The 18,938-nt window shown below is 36.1% G+C and overlaps 1 protein-coding gene across 1 annotated transcript in view; it reads right to left on the reverse strand.

The window, feature by feature from the left end:
• Nucleotides 1–1,756: 1,756 nt before the first annotated feature.
• The window catches only part of LOC137924307 (fatty acid synthase-like), a 48,427-nt gene continuing 31,245 nt past the window's right edge, over nt 1,757–18,938 (reverse strand). Inside the window, exons 25-41 of the mRNA XM_068767697.1 lie at nt 18,652–18,822; nt 18,060–18,190; nt 17,181–17,331; nt 16,306–16,477; nt 14,970–15,082; nt 14,242–14,403; nt 13,099–13,227; nt 12,722–12,801; nt 12,263–12,418; nt 11,003–11,254; nt 9,750–9,903; nt 8,577–8,781; nt 6,942–7,092; nt 5,789–5,960; nt 4,849–5,025; nt 3,361–3,463; nt 1,757–2,634 (exon numbers count right to left, since the gene is read on the reverse strand). Coding sequence (XP_068623798.1) covers nt 2,048–2,634; nt 3,361–3,463; nt 4,849–5,025; nt 5,789–5,960; nt 6,942–7,092; nt 8,577–8,781; nt 9,750–9,903; nt 11,003–11,254; nt 12,263–12,418; nt 12,722–12,801; nt 13,099–13,227; nt 14,242–14,403; nt 14,970–15,082; nt 16,306–16,477; nt 17,181–17,331; nt 18,060–18,190; nt 18,652–18,822 — 3,066 coding nt within the window. The 3' untranslated portion in view covers nt 1,757–2,047. The remainder of the gene's footprint in view (nt 2,635–3,360; nt 3,464–4,848; nt 5,026–5,788; nt 5,961–6,941; nt 7,093–8,576; nt 8,782–9,749; nt 9,904–11,002; nt 11,255–12,262; nt 12,419–12,721; nt 12,802–13,098; nt 13,228–14,241; nt 14,404–14,969; nt 15,083–16,305; nt 16,478–17,180; nt 17,332–18,059; nt 18,191–18,651; nt 18,823–18,938) is intronic.

Raw genomic sequence — 18,938 nt, forward strand, 5'->3', positions numbered from 1 at the left:
AGAAAAACGTGTAAATCGAAAAACTTGCAGAAAATGGATAATTTTGCTAATTAACAGTTGCGGATTTTTTTTCCAACATTTTTAGGTGTACACAGAAATTAAAAATAAAATGCATTGACAAGTTTAAATATTTAATATATTACATAAACACTACTTTTTTTGTTATTTAATTACAATACATTAAACAGAAGAACAAAAAATAAAACCAAAGGTGTTTTATTATCCTTTATCACTGTCAGAAATTACTACTATTCTTTTTTTCGGAATCGAAGGATCGAATTCACTTTCATCACTCGAAGTTATTTTTGCCGATTCGATGTTTGAAGCAGAAATATTTACATTATGAGAGATGGTAATAAAATCGGTTATTAAAACTGAAAATAAAAGCGAAAACCGTGTAAAATAAGTACCGTGTAAATCGGGGGATAGGTGTATACTCATGGGAATAGTCCTATCAAGCAATAGTACGTCAAACTTGAACAAGTCGCTCGCACAGGTCTGTGTAGGTATTGTTATATACTTGTATAAAGGTTCATCATAATCAACGTACATACATCCAATACTGGATAAAGGCCTTTGACCATCTCTTACACCAGTTCAACTTAGGTTCCTGTCCATTCTGATAACATCTTTTTAGTCGATGAACACCCACTGCTGGATGGATGACTGGTGTTGCGGTGCCCGCTTATACCGATTTCCCGTAGGTAGATCAAGGTCTACCTATGGTAGCTCCACCTAGTCACTCGAGAATCTTTCGGCCTTAACGGCCATCTGAATACCCCGCACACTGCCATCTCGGACGGGTAGTTCTTCGAGCAACGAGTGACTTCCCGCAAACTTAACTGTGTTGTCGGTTTACTTATGGGGGTGTGGGGGGGGGAGTCTACCCACACCGCGTCTACCGTCTAGTGGTCGTCACTCAAGAACCTTCCGGCCCTAATGGCCATCGGTTAGACGAGGGATGTGCCCCGCCCACTGCAAATTCGGAAAAGCAATTCTTCGAGCTACTTCGATGATCTTGGTTCTTCTTTGGATCCCCTCATTTATGGCTCGATCTCGCAGTGAAACTCCACGACCTTGAACCTTTTGACTCGTCGTATGTGACCACGTCTCAGATGTATATCCCTTATGTCATCACCGACAATATATATACATTAAACAAAGGCCTTCGTCAAAAATTGCGGTATTTTGGACGAGAAGATGTTTAGGAGCTTCCTCAACGCTGCCCATACGAGGTGGATTTGCTTAGTGGTCATTTTCTCTAAGTTAGACTTAAAGTTGGACGGCTTGTTCAAGGTATAAAGAGTCAGTAGCAACTACGACAAGTACTAAAGTAGGTAAGACATGGGTATTAGACATCATTTTCGTTTTATCCATGTTGATTTTATGGCCTACTTGTCTGGACACTCTATCATCATCTAGTCCAAGTCCTCCATGCTCTCAGCTATTACAACCATGACATCAAACCGAAGAATATTTTGACACTCTATCTGTTTCGTCTATCCAACTTGCTAACATATCTGTCTCATTTAAATTTTCTTTTTGTACGCATATTTATGCGTCAACTTGATCAGCATTAATTTGGATTTAGATCTATGGGCCTATATCCAAATTACAGCCTTTTTAATTGATTTTCCTTCTTGCTAAATGATCTTTAAATTTTATGACCATTTTAAATAGATGCTGTTACACAAAGTTTACATATAAAATGAATAGGGTAGAAATAAAAATAAAAACACATTTTCCTAACAAATATATTGTACATTCCCATCACACAAATCAAACTGTAAATATTGAATATTAAAAATATTTTAACGTCTGGTACAATATATCTAACAAAACTTTTAACCCAATAGCAGATAGATTTCAGTTTTTGAAAATTCAAATTACCTAGTGAATATTATGTCTCGTACTGGTCCATTATGAAATTACATTTAAATTTACGTCTAATTTTACATAAATATGAACATAAGACTAAATAAATAGGTTCAGAATCTAATGTATATTCCTTATAATGTAATGTAGTTTATTTTCCTGATTTTAATACTTAAATTTGGACCGTTCGTTGATTTTCGACCATGTTAGTTACAACATTTTGTGTAGTTTTCTCAGTATTGTTTGCCCTTTCTAGAAGTATTCTATTTATAACATTAGCACAATCCTTATTCTCAATTATACTGACGTGATTGCCTTCGAAGTAATGAACGGTAACGGAATTTTCAGTGTATTTATCCAAGCCGTAGTTTTCTTCGCAGGTCATATAAGGTGGTAGCTCTTTCGGACGGAGAAGAATGATAGGAGATTTCAATTTCTTTTCAACAGGTCGGTAATTAAGTATCATTTTCACACGATCATAGCAACTTTCAGCGATTGCCATAATAAACTTGTCTGAATAATTATTCTTTACTTTCGCAACGCTAAGTGCGTATTTAATTTTATCTTCGTATATTTCGAACTCATTAAGCTTCTCCATCAGGCCCTGGGTGTAATCGCTGTTAGGGGACACGATATCGATGGTGTGGCAGATCAAGCTGTTCTGCAGAAGGACGTCGTCTTTAGTTTTCATGGTTACAGCGACAGTACTGAGCAGGAAATCAGGCGCTCCGTCGATGCAGAACACGATGCCTTGGTGACCTGTGAGAAACGATATTGAAATATATTTAATCAGATTTGATGGAAAACCTTAGATGCAGGTTGAATTTAACCAGCCTTATTGAAAATAATCTGGAAGGCTTACATCTAGAAGCGTATATACTACAGTTGTAACGATAAGATAAAGTATCAAAAATTGTTATTTGTGCTAGTCTACAAAGATATATTACTAAACATTTTGCTTTGTAAGTTAGAAGTATCTATATATATAACCAGCTGTCAGAGTATTGTATTATAAAGACAACTAGCTGATCCCGCAAACGTTGTTTTGCAAAAAAAATTAAAGTTTTTAATTAACAAATGTAAGATAAGGGTTAATTGTAGAAGGGTGAAAATTTAGGTATGTATATATTTTTGTATGCTGTATCATAATAAAATAAAAACCAAAAAAATTGTCTAAAAAATTAAAAATAAAATTTAGGGGTGGACCACCCTTATCACTTAGGGGTATGGAAAATAGATAGTAGCCGATCCTCAGACATACTGAATACGCATGTAAAATTTGGTAAAAATCGGTCAAACCGTTTCGGAGGAGTTCAAGTTCGAACACCGTGACACGAGAATTTTATATATTTGATGATCTACAAAACCGTATCCGTCCTATCTTGTTGGTAATTCGTTCTCTTCTTGTCGATGTGCTAAATTAAAAATCATGCAGGCAAATCTGAAATTGTAATAATACTTTAAATAATTTAATTTTAATTATACCGTTGCTCTCTAATGCAGCTGCAAGATTCAGGACGGGCAAAGTTCCAAAACTGTACCCCAAGAGGATAAACGGCGCTCCGGGAATGAGACGACTCTTCACCGTCTAGAATGAAATTAGCACGGTTTAGTATTTGATCATATGTAACTATTATAGCTTCAACTGGTCCAGCTTTTGGAAGTTTATGGTGGAGGTAATTCAGCAATGAATATTCTGCAACTAAATTATTAATGACGAATAATAATTTTAAAGAATTGTAAAATTTATTAACGTGATTTAATATAGTCACGTATGTTTAAACTATATTTATCTGGAATTATTTCACATAAACAAGTTACTGACTCTAAACGTGGCAGACATGAATTGCATTGATGTTTTTGAAATATGGTATTAGAGAAAGATGCAATATTAGCTGAAAGTCACGATGAACTAATAGAAAAATATACCTAAGCATCTATTTACCATTTATTCTCTACCATTCGCCCCGAAACTAATACTTAAGTATTTTAGATATTACCAAAAGAGCTAATATTCTTGAAAAACTGATGCTCATCGGCAAATTTAGATCAAAAAGACATATGGTAGTAACCCAATATGATAAAACCAAAGCAATAAGTTAATAGAATGAATAAATGAAAATGTAGAATTCAGGAGAGAAGACGATGAAAGTGAAGCCATGCATGTATAGAAAAGAATGAGAAGGAATGAAAGAATGAAGAGAAGGAAGAAGAAGACGAAAAACAATTGGCGAATGTAAAGAAGGATGTAAGAAAAGATGGAAAATAAAAGATCTTTGCTCACACATGGTAGGGGAGTAAGAGATGCCTCAAAAATGGATCCGTAAAGACACCCAAAATGATTGTCTTATTAAATCAGATATGTTAAGATCTCATTTGAAGTTTAGGAGCAGACCTATCTCTAGTTATTACAATGATCTCTAAATTACAATCTGATGATGGTGTCTCGCTTGCTAACAATAGAGGTCCAAAATGTAAATTAGGTAACCTTCAGAATTGATAACGATAAGAGGAAGAGCAATTGCTTATGTATTCAAAATAAAAACAACTCGACAAGTATAAAGTGATTTAACAATGAAACAGAAGTGCTTGGAAAAAGAAACTTGTGTAATGAAATTTGTAGATCAAAATATAATTACAAAAGATATTGCAATAATGAGATAACATAGATGTTTTGTTGTAGCATTTATGATAATGCTTACTGTGTTCCCTTAAACCATGTTTTATTTCTATTTAGCAATCATACGAAGAATTGAAGGCAGTTAGTAAAAACGTACCAAATAGATACTTTTGACAAGATCATTTTTTGTTATTTTGACCATTTTAGTTTCATATTCATCTCATAGTGTAGTCTCTTCACAGTTTTTATGTAAATGATTTGTTTTCATGTCAAAGTTTTTTTTATGTTTGCATTATTTTTTAGTTCTATTTTAGATTTTTGATGAAAAATTTGAGGTCTACCAGTGATATTACCTGAAGTAATCTCTCAACCATGAGATCTATGGTGTCGTTCCTGAATTCCACTCCGAGCTGCAGAGCGCAGATCTTGATCTTCAGTCTTCTGCACAGAGGTTCCAAAGCGGACGCGCAACCTTCCAGACCTGGCAGTATGAACATCACCGGCTCCGATTCATGGATTGGCACCTCGTTCTGTAACATTTGCTTACACAATAACTGCCTGGTTTAAATTTTATATAAATAGTGCATAACTTTTTGTTTCATTCCATAGAAGCCTGGAAGGCATAGGTCACCCAATAAGATGCCTGTGGTATTGTGGGACACAGAGGAAGCTGCTGCCCATCCTCTGGAAACTTTTTTGTAAGTAGTAGCAGTCCCATATAGTTAATTCATAAAGTTACTGTATCCCGGGAATGAAACCTACTACCATTGCTTAAATATTTTCGTAATTTTCCGAAATTCCTTTATGATACTGTTTATTGATTTGTTTATAGTACTTTCCATTTTGAAAGAATCAAGGTAAGATTAAAACACTTGAAGTATTTTAATATAAAGGAACTAAACTACATTGAAAACTTAAAACAAACCTACAAAAGGGTTCAAAACTGATTTTAAGAATCCATAATGAACTACCGCTTTATTCTTCCCTCCTTTTCAATTAAAAGTGCATTTTGATAAACATTTTCACTTTTAAACATTAATACAATAATATATATTTTTTGTAGGACATACAATCACATTTCTATTGCTCACCATATTTGAAACAATATTATCGGAAAAAGCACACAGAGTGTAAGAAAATTTAATTTTGATCAATGATTCTGATGTTTCATAAATAAATGCTAGAAGACTGGAAATGATTCTTCTTGTATCACATGTGATGAATAAACTAGAATACCTTAAATTGGTTTGCAAATCTGAGATGAGTTTGACATTATAAGGTGCCATGACTTACATCTGTTTCATCAGTAACCATAGTGGTCATGTACAGGAGAGGCTCCGAAGCCAGTTTCTCATCCCCGAAGTTCCTCATCAAGACTCGCAGACCTGCGCCACCTTCCACCTGAACTGGACGAGCTGCTGCCGTGGAAGCGGCCGCTTCCCTTTGGGCGGTTAATTCTAATAATCTGTTAAGGGATGAAAGATTTGTTACATTAGAACATGGTTGCACAGACTTATTAAGGCTAGGGGCCACTCGGGCAAGTCAAGAACTGATGGTAGGCCGGCCGCCAGAAGTATAGGTAATTAAATTTTTTTGGTTTTATTCTGGAATATAATTCAATATTTTTCGAATGTATCACAGTATTATTTTTGCTGTCGGCTGTGGTCTTTGCATTCATGCATTAAAATCTTAATATTTTCACTGTTAAATATAAGCATTCTTCCTGTTCTTTTTTTCAGCGTTCAGATGCTCCAAAGATCGCCATGATGACTGGTCTTGTGCTGCCCGTATCCAGTGACTTCCCCTGACCTTAATTCTGTCGTTAGTCAACCGTGTGAGGGTCCTACTAACGTCACGTCTACCTGCTCGTGATCGCCACTCAAAAAACTTTCGGCCCAAACGCTCATTTCTTGCACAAGCGATGTACTCTGCCCACTACCATTTCCGACGAGCAATGCTTCGAGCTACATCGGTGATTCTGGTTCTTCTCGGATCTCTACTTTTTCATATAGAGAATCAGTTGTCAATATCTAATGGATTCAGGCGTTACTTTGCGGAAGTCCATCCTAAGTAAGAAAAGGACTAATATATAGCTACTTCTTTTAGCTTAGTAAGGATCATCATGTTTGAGACTTATCGATGTAACATTACTCCTGAAGATGCCCCGTAGAGAGGTGAAACACGTGTTGAGTGATTTAACGGTGGTAGTTGTGTAATTCGCATTGTTTGCCGCATGCGCATATATCAGCGAGCTGGTAATCGGTGCACTTTATTGCACGACTACTCCTACATAGCGGAAGTAGTTATATATTAGTCCTTTTCTTACTTGATTGAGTATATTTATATTTACATCATAAATCACATTGATATTTGATGCTAATTTAAAAATCAAGGCACATTCACATTATGACATTACTTTTGCGCCACGTGTTATTAAAAGGCGTACCTGGCGAAAGTCAATGTTCTTATGTCCTGGGCTGTGAGGAAGACCTCGAACTCTCTTTCAAGGGTCTGTTTGATCTCCACGGCCATCATGCTGTCCATGCCCAGTTCGGCTAACGACACTTGCTGCGATACCGTCTTGAGGTCTTTTATACCTGAACAGATAATTGAGATATTACTAAGTAGGCTATACTAAACTAAATATATTTACAGTTTTTTATAGGAAACACTTTGGAGAGTAATCGAAGGCTCTTTTCGAACTGATTGAGCCATCTCCATTCCTTTATCGGACTACTAGGCGCAGGCAAAAGTTTAATCCATTATTGGTGAGGGTCGCCAAGATTTGGAACGACCTGCCTGGGTCTATTTTTTCTGTTGAGTTAAACTTTGGAGCCTTTAAGAGTAGAGTGAAAAGGTTTCTTTTGGATGGGCGTGTACCACCTTCGTCTTCATCTACACTTTCCATCAGGTGAGATGGAAGACAAACGCCTAATCCATTACAACTATACAACTACTGTAAACAGAGATTTAGATTTGGATGCCTATGTCCATCCTGAGGTAGAAATATTGATAATAATGATATCTTTAATAATACGTCTATTCCTGAGTTTTTATAGTCACGCTGATATATATCCAAAGAAGCATATATAATACATATATAATAAAACATTGTAGTCACAAGTTTTTATAAACAATTTTTTTATTGCGGAAAAGAAACAGATTTGAAAACCTTATATATGACTTTTTAGTCCTGGTCGTTTCACCTTATAGATACCCACTGCAAGAAAATGAACTTTTCACAAAGATATCTATGGTGGAATATAGCATAATCGCCACAATTGGCAGGCAATTTGGCGAATACAGTGTGGGATTATGGTACTCAGAGGACGCTGCTGACCATCCTCTGAAACTTTATTTGTGAGCAGCGACAATTGTATATAATGAATGCGCAATGCGTGAATAATTTAAGATTGCTTCCCGGGAACTGAACTCGTGACCCATGATCGCAAGTCTCAGTTGTCTACTGCTGGAATACCATTGCTAATACGGTATTATTAACTGATAATAAAACGTAGGAATTAATTGCTGAAATTAATGTCAAGTCTTCTTAGTTTGTTGCGGGCTTTTAGGTCCAGAGGAATCTGTAACCTTTGTTGGTTTATTTTATATTAAGAAATGTATTGTAATATTTAATGGAATTAGGCGTTACCTTGCGGAAGTCCATCCTAAGTAAGAAAAGGACCAATATTTAGCCACTTCCGAGCCGGCTCACTCTGTGTTTGGCACTAATCGGTGTAACATAACTCCTGAAGATGCCCCGTGAAGGGGTGAAACACGTGTTGAGTAATTTGGCGGTGGCGCTTGTGTGATTCGCATTGTTTGCCGCATACGCATTTATCAGCGGGCTGGCAGGCGGTGCACTTTGTTGCACGACTACCACTGCATGTGCGGAAGTAGCTAAATATTGGTCCTTTTCTTACTTATGTATTGTAATAGTTGAACTATGTTTGTACTGTGATTGTAGTTTCCATCAATTTGAGCTATTCTGATATGGATCTATCAACAGCCTCAAATAACTGATATAAATGATTCAAATAGAAATAGTTATGAACAAATATAGATAAATGTTGTTGCTTACCCATAATCTGGGCAACTGAGTCGACGATGTTACCACAGCCGGAACCGCCCGCCTTCTTCTCCGCCACAACTATTGAGGAAACTATCACAGCGTCCTGCCTCAAGAATTTATCTAAGGATAGTAGACAGGATGATATTCTCTGTTGCAGAGTTCCACCTATTTCCAATTGGACATCTTCGTCTTGCATATCAGCGACTAATCCAACCTGTATATGAAAAGATTAAAAAAGAATGTTAGAAATCATTTTTATAATCTTTGTTTTATACATTCATTTAAGTGTGTAAAGTTTCACTGCCAGATCTTCACCAAAGACCGCAGCAATGATTGGTCTTGCAATTCCTGCATCTAACCTACCCACGGCGATATCTACTGTAAGTTTATAACATATCATCACCATTGTAATCATCATTATCCACCAGGGAGGCGATGCTGCCAACCTCTATACGTATCTCCAACTTAATCTAAATATAAAAGAATTTAAAATAAGAATCGAAGTTCGTGGTCCATAAAATATATATATATGACCCAAAAAATAAAAATAGAATCAAATATTGCTACAAACAAGTAAAATGTAGATAAAGTCGAAAAATTGCATCAAAACTGTGATAATGTTGAAAACTGTGGTCTAAGAATAAATATGGGGGAAGGAAGGTGATACACGGAGGTCGATTTGAACGTGATAAAAGATAGATATCATGAAGGATAAAAGGAATTTGTAAAATATGATATTTTGAAAGATAAAGGAGAAAGTGACATAAAAGAATAAAATGAACAGTTTTCTCGAGTTGTAACTTCTCTGCCCAAAACGTGGCAGGTGTAAACATGAGATCCACAAAAAAGGGAGCCATAAAAAAGGTGGAGGAAGGTAAATGAGGTATTGGACAAGAAGAATAGATAATATAAGGATGGAAGATGATGAAAGAGAAATATTGTAATGAATAAAATAGAAGAAAGGCAATAAAATAGGACGGGAAAAATTTACAATGTTTAGTAGAGTCCCTGACTATGCTCATAGGGGTTGAATGTAAGGCCATAAAACGCGGTGTTAAAATTCAGGATACCGTGTTTCAATGCTACATTTTAATTTAAGACTAATTTACCCTAAGACATAAGTAGAGAATGTTCTGTAAAGCAGTTAATTTTGTTGTAATTCTGATGCAATATCGCACTTACATCTCCCACTGCTCCCCATTGAACTGCCAAAGCTGGTAGACCAAGTTTCTTCCTCCATTCGCATATTTTCTCCATCACAGAGTTGGAGAGACCGTAGTTGGTTTGACCAGCATTACCACGTCCGCAAGACACTGATGAGAATATCACGAAGTTCCTGAAATCATAATTTTGTTTTAACATTTCATATTATTATTTCCAATTATGATGTGTGATTATATTCTGTTTGCAGAGACCGCTGTCTTAGGTGTTCCTTGAAGATCAACATGACCGGTGAATTGCCTCTTCAAAAGCAATTCGGTGATCTCAGTTCAGCAAATATCATCATTACTGATTGTATCTCGCACCGAATAAAACAAACGTAATTGACCACCCTGATCTTCGAGATACAGGCCTGAAGGCTTATTGCAAAGTTCAACCGCAAACATACATATTTAACAATATTAATTATTTGCCTCAACAACTTACAAGACATCGGGTCAGACAATTCTGATAATGTACTTGGAGTTTTATTTAAAATTTGATATATACAGGATGGTTAGTTAGTATTGTAAAAGGTTGAAAACAGCTTTACTGCCAGTGTCTTGAACATGGGAGTCAGAAGCCAACGTTCTTTTTTATTTAATTCACAATGATTCATATCTTATTAATAATGTACCTTTTGCTTATATAAGGTAATAAAAAAATCAAAAACATCACGCACCGGCGCGAAATCGGTACTGCGAAAGGAATTTTCTTTATCAGTGCCGGGTATGTCGTTTTTTGGCACGCGGCTAACCCTTCCTCGTACTCATATTGAAGGCGAAATAAAAAAGATAACTAAAAACCTTCGGTTCGGCTACAAAGTTAGAACGATAGCGTCGTGCAGGCAAATTAGCATGTTACTTCGCGCGATGCCGACGTCGTACTGACTCATAAAAATTAGTGGTTGGTCATCTCGCACCGGCGCGAGACCGGCACCTCACCGTACACAATGTAAGTTGTTAAAGCTGTTACATGTATTTTAATCATCATATATAAAGTAATCACTCTGAAATATAATACATTAATTTATATCTTCTATTGACTTATGAAAGGTCAATAATTTTTGACTGAATAATTTTAATGTATAGCAATCTGCATTTTGAGAACGCCTTTTCTAACAATGTTATCATTACATTGTTCTTACACGTACTACCACCTTTAAATCTTTTATTACATAACTAAAAAACCTTTATTATTGGATAAGAAGATATATAGAAAAACATTTGACTTACTTTAGTTCAGGACAAAGCTTCCTAGAAAGTTTGTCCAAATGCATTGTGGCCAGTGCTTTGGGTGCGAAAGAAATCTTGAAAGTTTCAGGCGTTTGATTTTGGAATATGGAATCTTTAAGAATAACAGCCAAGTTGAATATCGCCTCGACCTGTCCCATCGAGTTCGCCATCATCAGCATTTCCTCGCAGCCTGATTCTGTGGTCACGTCATGTGTGGAAATTCTTATATCCGCGCCATAGGACGCCCATGCTCTGGAAAAAAAATATCATTTAAACTACTTATTGATCAGGTAATTCAGGTGTGAACAACATTTTGTAAATAAGTTCTATAATTTGGATTTTTTTCTTGCATTACCCGTACCATTTGATTAGCCACAACGGACTGAACAAGCATGTGCCTTTTCATATGCCATAGATTAGTTTGTTTTTGTAGAGCGTTGTCTTTATCGTATTATTTCAATAGCTTTATGTATGTAAAGTAGATACAACTGATTGTATTTATAAATCGCATATTTACATAAACCTTTGACCATTTTTGATACTTGAAAATTTCGATTTTGATTCCAAAGTGTCAAGACGTGATCTGTCATGTAAAACTGATCATAATTCCAAGCAATGAGCGTATTGGGAGAATATATAAGCTACATTATCATTAGCAAAGTAATCATGAAGGCTTTGATAATTAACTTAGATTAACGGAAGGTGTTAATTGAGGCTTCTTGCAATTAGTCTTATTGGAAAACAATTAGGAAAGCCTTTATTCCTTAACCATTGTAATAATGGTAAAATTTTTGAAGTTTTGGATAAACATAAGTGAAGTTAAAAATTGGTTGTCTGGAAGGAATTTATTTTTTATAACACCACCGATCTATGTGTGTGTTTTTAGTTCTTTCACGGATACCACAACGCGATACTGATTACATTTAAATAATATGAATAAGAAAGTACAAACAGTATAACATAAATAGATAAAAGATCAATATAAGATAGAAAGCTAATGTAAAGTGAAAAAAAAAAAACCGAACAAGATATACCATCATGCTAAATGTCATGTATTAGACTAATAAATACCGGGAATGTATTATTATGACATTAAAATTAAGATTCACATAAAACAATGCTAAGATCTAGTGTTTAAGTAATTTGATATAGTAAATACTAAATTAAGAAAAAAATATTATGACTGAGGTAGTACAAGATCTCTGCCATTTTCGATAGACGTGTAAGGCGTCTAAAAAAATAATGACTTAAAAATTATACCTTAGTCGTGATGATTGATAACCATTGCTGATTCCTCTTCGTGACGTCAGCAAGATCTTCCTGGCGCCTCTCAAAATCAGCCAATCCGCTAGCTCTAGACCGAACCCTCCAAGACCACCAACCACGACGTACACCAAATCATCTTGGCACATGTATCTGGAATTTATTTGAATTTTTAAGATCTTGAACTAAAAAAAATATATGTAAGGTTTCCAATAGCAAGCCTTAGATCAAAATAAAAAAAAATGCTTCTTAAAGCGACCGGAGGCTTTATAGGTAGAAAAAGAGGCTGTATGCAATTTAAAAATTTGTAGGAACAGCTATTTAGATAGGGTCTACCAAATTGTCCTTCAGCTAATAAAGCTACTCAAGCAAAGCCTCAGATATGTTCAGATATTGGAAGAGTCAACAACAGACTCAGGTAAACATTTGGAATCATTTTCATGTGGAATGACTTACCGTGGTACTGCATCCATCGGCACACAAGTGGGTTTCACTGGTCGATTGGTTCGTTCTTCATCACGAATTTTTATTATAACCTAAAAAAATTAATTAGTATCAAATATTGTTAGATTTTATTCTGCAAAAGAACACTTTTTTTATAAGCAATGTCCATGATTTATTTCTGCACTTAAACATCAAGTGTTGTAGGAATTTAATTGAAATAGGACTGTAGATAGTATATTGGTCTAATAACTTGAATCAAGGCGATACGTTGAACCATGTATGACCAATAACCATTGAACAAAAGTCAAAATGAAAAGCCTACAAGGATGAAAGAGTAAATGTTTCTATTGTAAGATCAAAGTTGACCCATCGTTTACAGAAAATGTTACCTTTCCAACGTGTTTTCCGGCAGCCATATATCTGAAGGCGGCTTCGACTTCATTCTTTTCGAATACGCAGTACGTGAGCGGTCGAACTGCCCCGCTTTCTATACCGCCGTTGAGGAGATCCTGTATTTTCTGTTGAACAATTCTAACTGTTAACTACTTCTCCTTTCTTACTCTATGTTTATCTATAGTAACAAAGTCTTAGATCTTTGCTATAAATTGTGATAATTTAACATTTTTGATTACCGGAAAAACTAACGTACGGTTTGATCAGGAAGCCGCAGCTTCTAGCTAGTCCGATCAGATCCAAAACATGTTGGACACCGAAATAGCCGAAGCGTTACATATCGCCGAAGACTGGTATAGATGGTATAATATAGTGTATTACCAACTTCCCAAAAAGGGTCACGATATTCACCAGCGGAGGATATGACGCAAGTGGTGATGGTAGAAGTGGTGGTGGTGGTGGTGGTGGTTAGGGGGCGATAAATAAGACTACTATTGTTAATCATTTATTATCAAATCTTCTTTTTGTAGTGCCTTTAGTTTAATGAAGTTTGGCAGTTAGTTCTTCGTATTTCTTTTTGACTTTGAGATGAAATAGTTCCACCCCAGTCTGGATTCCCATTCATTCAATGTTTCTCTGTTTCTATTTTTATCACCCCTACTATAATTCACATCAATAACGTGACCCGTATTAGGCCTTTAAACTTCGTGTACTGAAATATCAGATTATTTTATGAAAATATATCACCTAAAGTTATTTCTTCTAAGTAGGATCATTTAAAAAAATAAAAAAATTGTTTTTCACTTTCGTGTTTCTCATACATAGGTGATATTTTCCATCTCACTCACTTCAACTATTTTGTGTCCAATTTTGTGATGCTAATCTTTCCAACAGGATCCGTTAAAAGCTACCTGCATCTAGAGCCTTTCGACGATGCCAATAAGGTTGTATAACCACTCTAAAATTTAATGACCCTAACTCCCACTTGAATTTACCAATCTGGACCATGTCGGTCACTCAAATTATTAAAATTAAATGATGAATATAACTTACTACATTAAAATTATTTAAATAATCAAGCTCTTGATGAAGATACTAAAGTCTTGTACTTATATGTTTAATGAAACGACAAAACTAACCTTTCTAAATTCCGTATCTTGTTCGAATATGTAGTCCAACATGATGCCGTGGAAAGAGATTTCTTTCAAGAAGTAGTACATGCCGATCGGGGTGTTGTTGCTTATGTCGAATTTGCCGATCTCCAAGAAACGCCCGCGGTAACCCAAACAGCGCACTGATGCCTGTAAAAAGAAGTTTAGAATTATTCTTAGGATTCTTCTTTCTCTTCTTTTTAGCTGATAGACGGCGCCTGCATCCAGTGCCTTTCCGCGACCTAAACTATGTCGTCGGTCCATCTAGCAGGAGGCTTAGTCACGCCACGTCTACCAGCTTGTGGTCCTCATCCAAGAATCTTTCTTCTTTAACGGCTATCGATTCTATGAGCGATCTACCGCCACTTGAAACAAGCAATTCTACCAGCTATGTCGTTAATCTTGGTTCTTCTGCGAATCTCATTTTTGTTTCGATCTCCCAACGAAATGAGCATAGCCCTCTCCATTGCTCTTTGAGTGACTTTGAACTAAAGCTATTAGCTATATTAACTATCAACTTCAATGCAATATTTGCATATATATTCTTTCACTCTCTTGTAATATTGATTTACAAAACTGTATAATTTTGTTAATCAACAAAGGTGTTTATTTGAGACAAAATTTCTATCACATCAATGTCAGGGTAAAATCAAAAAAGATCTTTAACCACTGGTTAATTTTAACTTTCTAGTAAAAAATATTCAGATGTAGTTCACCTGCAGCTTCTCATCCGAGAGTGAGTTGAGGACCATGTCCACACCTCTGCCTTTAGTTTCGTTTCGGATCATATCTTCGAAAGATGTGTCACGAGAATTACCGATGTGGCTGTCTGTTAAAAGAAATTTATCAATTACATAGTGGTATAAAGTGTAATGGTTGTTTTTTAAATAAGCTGTTATTTGTACACCTTATCATTTTGTCTAGGATTTTAATATACAAAATATCAAGGAGCATTGTTCATAAGGTTCTCTCTCGAAGGCTGTCGTGCATAGTTACTCTATGAATTATCACCTGATTGAGCTTGGGAACCTTTCAAGTCGGTGTAAGATACCCTCAAACTTGATAACTATAAATAGGTTAAAATTTTGAAGATCTATTGTCTCAAACACGTAAACACAATAAGCGCGAATATAAAATAGTAACTTAGGAATATAAATGGATTCTTCTTCTTTTCAGCTGATGATCGCCACGATGATAGATCTTTTGCTGCCCGTATCCAGCCATTTCCCATGACCATTACACGTGACGGCCCCCGGCGAAAAAGGCCGGTACCCCTAAAGCTCACAGCTATTACGTCATCGCTGTATTTGACATCGGAAACTTATTTTTGTAACATATAAAAATCAAACTACTAATAAAAGATGATTCTTGAAGATTTTGACTATGAGAGTAAGTACATGCAATTGTGTATTAGTAGTAAATAGAGGCTGTATTTTTTATTAAAAAAATAAATTTAAAAACTTTTAAGTTAAACGGTTTTTTGATACCCATGTTGTGGTGGTTGTGGGAAAATTTGTACCTAGTCCGCCATATTGGAACGGCGTCCATCTTGAATTTTAAATTTTGACATAATCATCGTGTTTTACTAGTGTAGCCCTTTTATTTTATACCCATATTGAGGGGGTTAAGGAAAAATATGTAATCCGCCATTTTATATCGGCGGCCATCTTAGATTTATAATGTTATTGATTTTATTATATTGCATTGTCATCTAAATTAAATGTGTGTTTAATTGTGTGTTTAAAATTTCAGATCAATCTGACAACGGGAAGGTGCTTAAATTTCAATTCCTAATTTTGACCCAAATAAATATGCAAAGGTATATCTCTAGTGGTACAACTTCTACTGGATATAAACTTTCCCATTTCCTATAGGACTGGAAGGAAGATGACTGCATCCAATGTCTAGATAATTCACCTTGTTGGACATCCTTTACTGCTCTTACCAGTCCATGGTCCAAAGGTATGTAGAATTTTCTACCACAAAATCTGGTTTAACATCATCTACCTAAGAGATCTACCAGTAAAACAGATTAAGATACCTGCGTCTTACCTTTCAGTTGAGGAAACAGTTTCTTGATAAAGGCTCTCTTCTCCGGAGTTCCAACTGTAGTGAACACCTCGCATCCGTAATGTAGCGCTACATTAATAGCAGCCTGACCAACTCCTCCAGTGCCTGCGTGAATCAGAATTGACTCCCCTCTTTGAAGCTGGCCAACAATGATCTGGACAAACAAAGTTACTTTGTAAACAATATTGTACATAGGAATTTAGTTTCACATAAATCATAGAAGCAAGTTTTGCAAAACCATTTATGTTATTCCTTCAGTTCAAACTACAACAGCAAGGGTGTTAATTTCGTGCTAGTCTGATTACTGTTCTTTTTTGGTAATCACCTTTACACCTTTACCCTACCGTGATTCAGGCAGAGACTACATCATCAGGTAAATATATTTTTTCGTCCTTTTAATTTCATTCATCATTTTCACATTCTTTCACACTTCTCAATTTCTTATATATGTTTCTTCTGTTCTTTGCAACCTGCTTTTCCCTTCTCTTTCGTATCTTCTTTCACATATCGCCTTCCTTCTCTAGTTATCATTCATAGAACACAGATTATCACAGTATCACAGTTTATTTGACTTGCATATTACTTTAATTTAAATTTTTATTTCTGATAATAATTATCTTTTCACTAAAACTATTTTTATAAAAGAATTAGTTAAAAAGCAATTCATTCTAAGCTGTATTATCTTTAAGACATACTCTACAATTTAGAGGTATTATTTTGCTGCTTTTCATTTGATGCTTTAAATGTATTGACCTATTCATGGGCATCAGGAGTTGCTAATCTTCTCGATTCTTAAGATTTAGCAGTAATGACGTGACCAGTTAACATTTATTCGTATAGTATCTGTGGTAAATTACCATTGCGTAATAAACTGTGCCGTAAGCTACAGGAACGGTCACAGCTTCTTCGAAAGTCCATTCATCCGGAATAGTCCACAACAGATTTTTATCGCCTTGTACCATGTTTGCCGTACCACTGTTAGTGACCATCGCCATCACTCTCGAACCACTGAAATTGAACAAAGAAATTAATAGTTGAGATGTATGGAGAAGAATGAATGGTATCGAATAAAAGTAAAAATGTATATGGAAGGGAAATAAAGAAGAATTGCAGAAAGAAAGAAAGTTAAGAAATTAAAGATAATAGGATGAACGATAGAAGAGCGCTAAAATAAAAATATTACATGAAAAAATTATTAAATAAAAATAAAGTCCCTTTCCCACAATAGATAGGTGTAATAGGGGTCCCGATAGCGAGGGCTATATAAAAACCTCTGAAATTGAAATTTGAACTTAAAAACGTCTGAATTAAAGTAATTTTTTGAGTATCACATTTTTGAGGGTTATTCATCATTATAATCTCATTCGACAAATGCTCATACGTGGGCTTTTCCTAAAGACATGATCGTGCGGATAATTTCTCATCCCAAATCCACATTGCCATCAGGCTGTGTGCCAGTGTATGCGAGGCGGTAGCCGTATTCACCACATCTATGAACCTTGCGATCGAATCTTGAGTCTCATCCGTATACGACGTGATACTGCTATCGCGTGATGGACACTTTTATGGAGCCCGAGGGTGTCTGTTGATGGATAGACAAAGATGATCACCTCGTTCTTGAACCTGCCTCTGTACCGTACCCTTTGGCTAGTAAGAACTTGTTTATCAGCTTGCGTCTGAGTTATGGTGTGTTCCCGTGAAATGTATTAATTTGTACTAAAGAAAATATTACTTACTTGGGAGTCCTGCCCACAATTTCGAATCCTTGTACGCATTCTTGGTTAAGTCGGCCTCTGGCAACTGCATCGGCAGTGACACGTCCTAACGTTGTCATCACGTCACGGAAGTTGATGGCTGAATAGTAGACCTGGTGGTGGAAATAATTATCATTAAATTTCTGGACAAAAGACTAGTTAATCTTGGAACAATATCCGAAAAATAAATGACAGGCTTTGCATTATATTTTACATTCTTCGTAAATCATCGCCCACATTACCAGCAAATCCGAAAAAAAGTAATGGATTCTAGTTGGGATAGGAAAGATTGCTATTCGGGGGTAGCGTATACACGTATACCCCGGAACGGGCTATCGAAAATAGCAAGGCGCGAGGGAAGACCGCGTGGCGATCCCTGACCGGGAGATACCGCGGTCCCCCTTATAGCGCAGAGGGTGATCACCGGGAGGGGGGGGGGGTTTAGTGGGTAGGAATCCCACATACCCCTGTCCTCCCCCCAGAGGCGGGGCATCTTGAACGTCCGGAAGGTTGCTAATATAACACTCAATCATTCATATCGGTTTATTAAGGTATGTGAATATATTGATTTTACCTGAATAAGAACTTTTTGTGGATCTTTGAAAGTCTGGTTTTCTTTAAGCGCGCCTTCTAACCATTTAAGCGTGGTTAGATCTCCGACGGTTGTCACGTTGACGAATGCGTGGGTTGCCCGGATTGTTTCCAGGTCTCCCAGCAACAGATGTCTGTATGTACCCCATTGCCCCTAGAAGTAAGCAAGGAACATATAACATCTTCTGTAACTTAAAACTAAACATAGATAAAGGCAATACAGATGGCCGCTGGGGGTTTAATGTTCTGGAGTAGTCCACACAAGGTAGA

The sequence above is a fragment of the Battus philenor genome, unplaced genomic scaffold (assembly GCF_028537555.1).
Source record: "Battus philenor isolate CCGP_79_NKW_IND1 unplaced genomic scaffold, ilBatPhil1.0.hap1 SCAF_23, whole genome shotgun sequence".
In the NCBI taxonomy this organism is placed as follows: Eukaryota; Metazoa; Arthropoda; class Insecta; order Lepidoptera; family Papilionidae; genus Battus; species Battus philenor.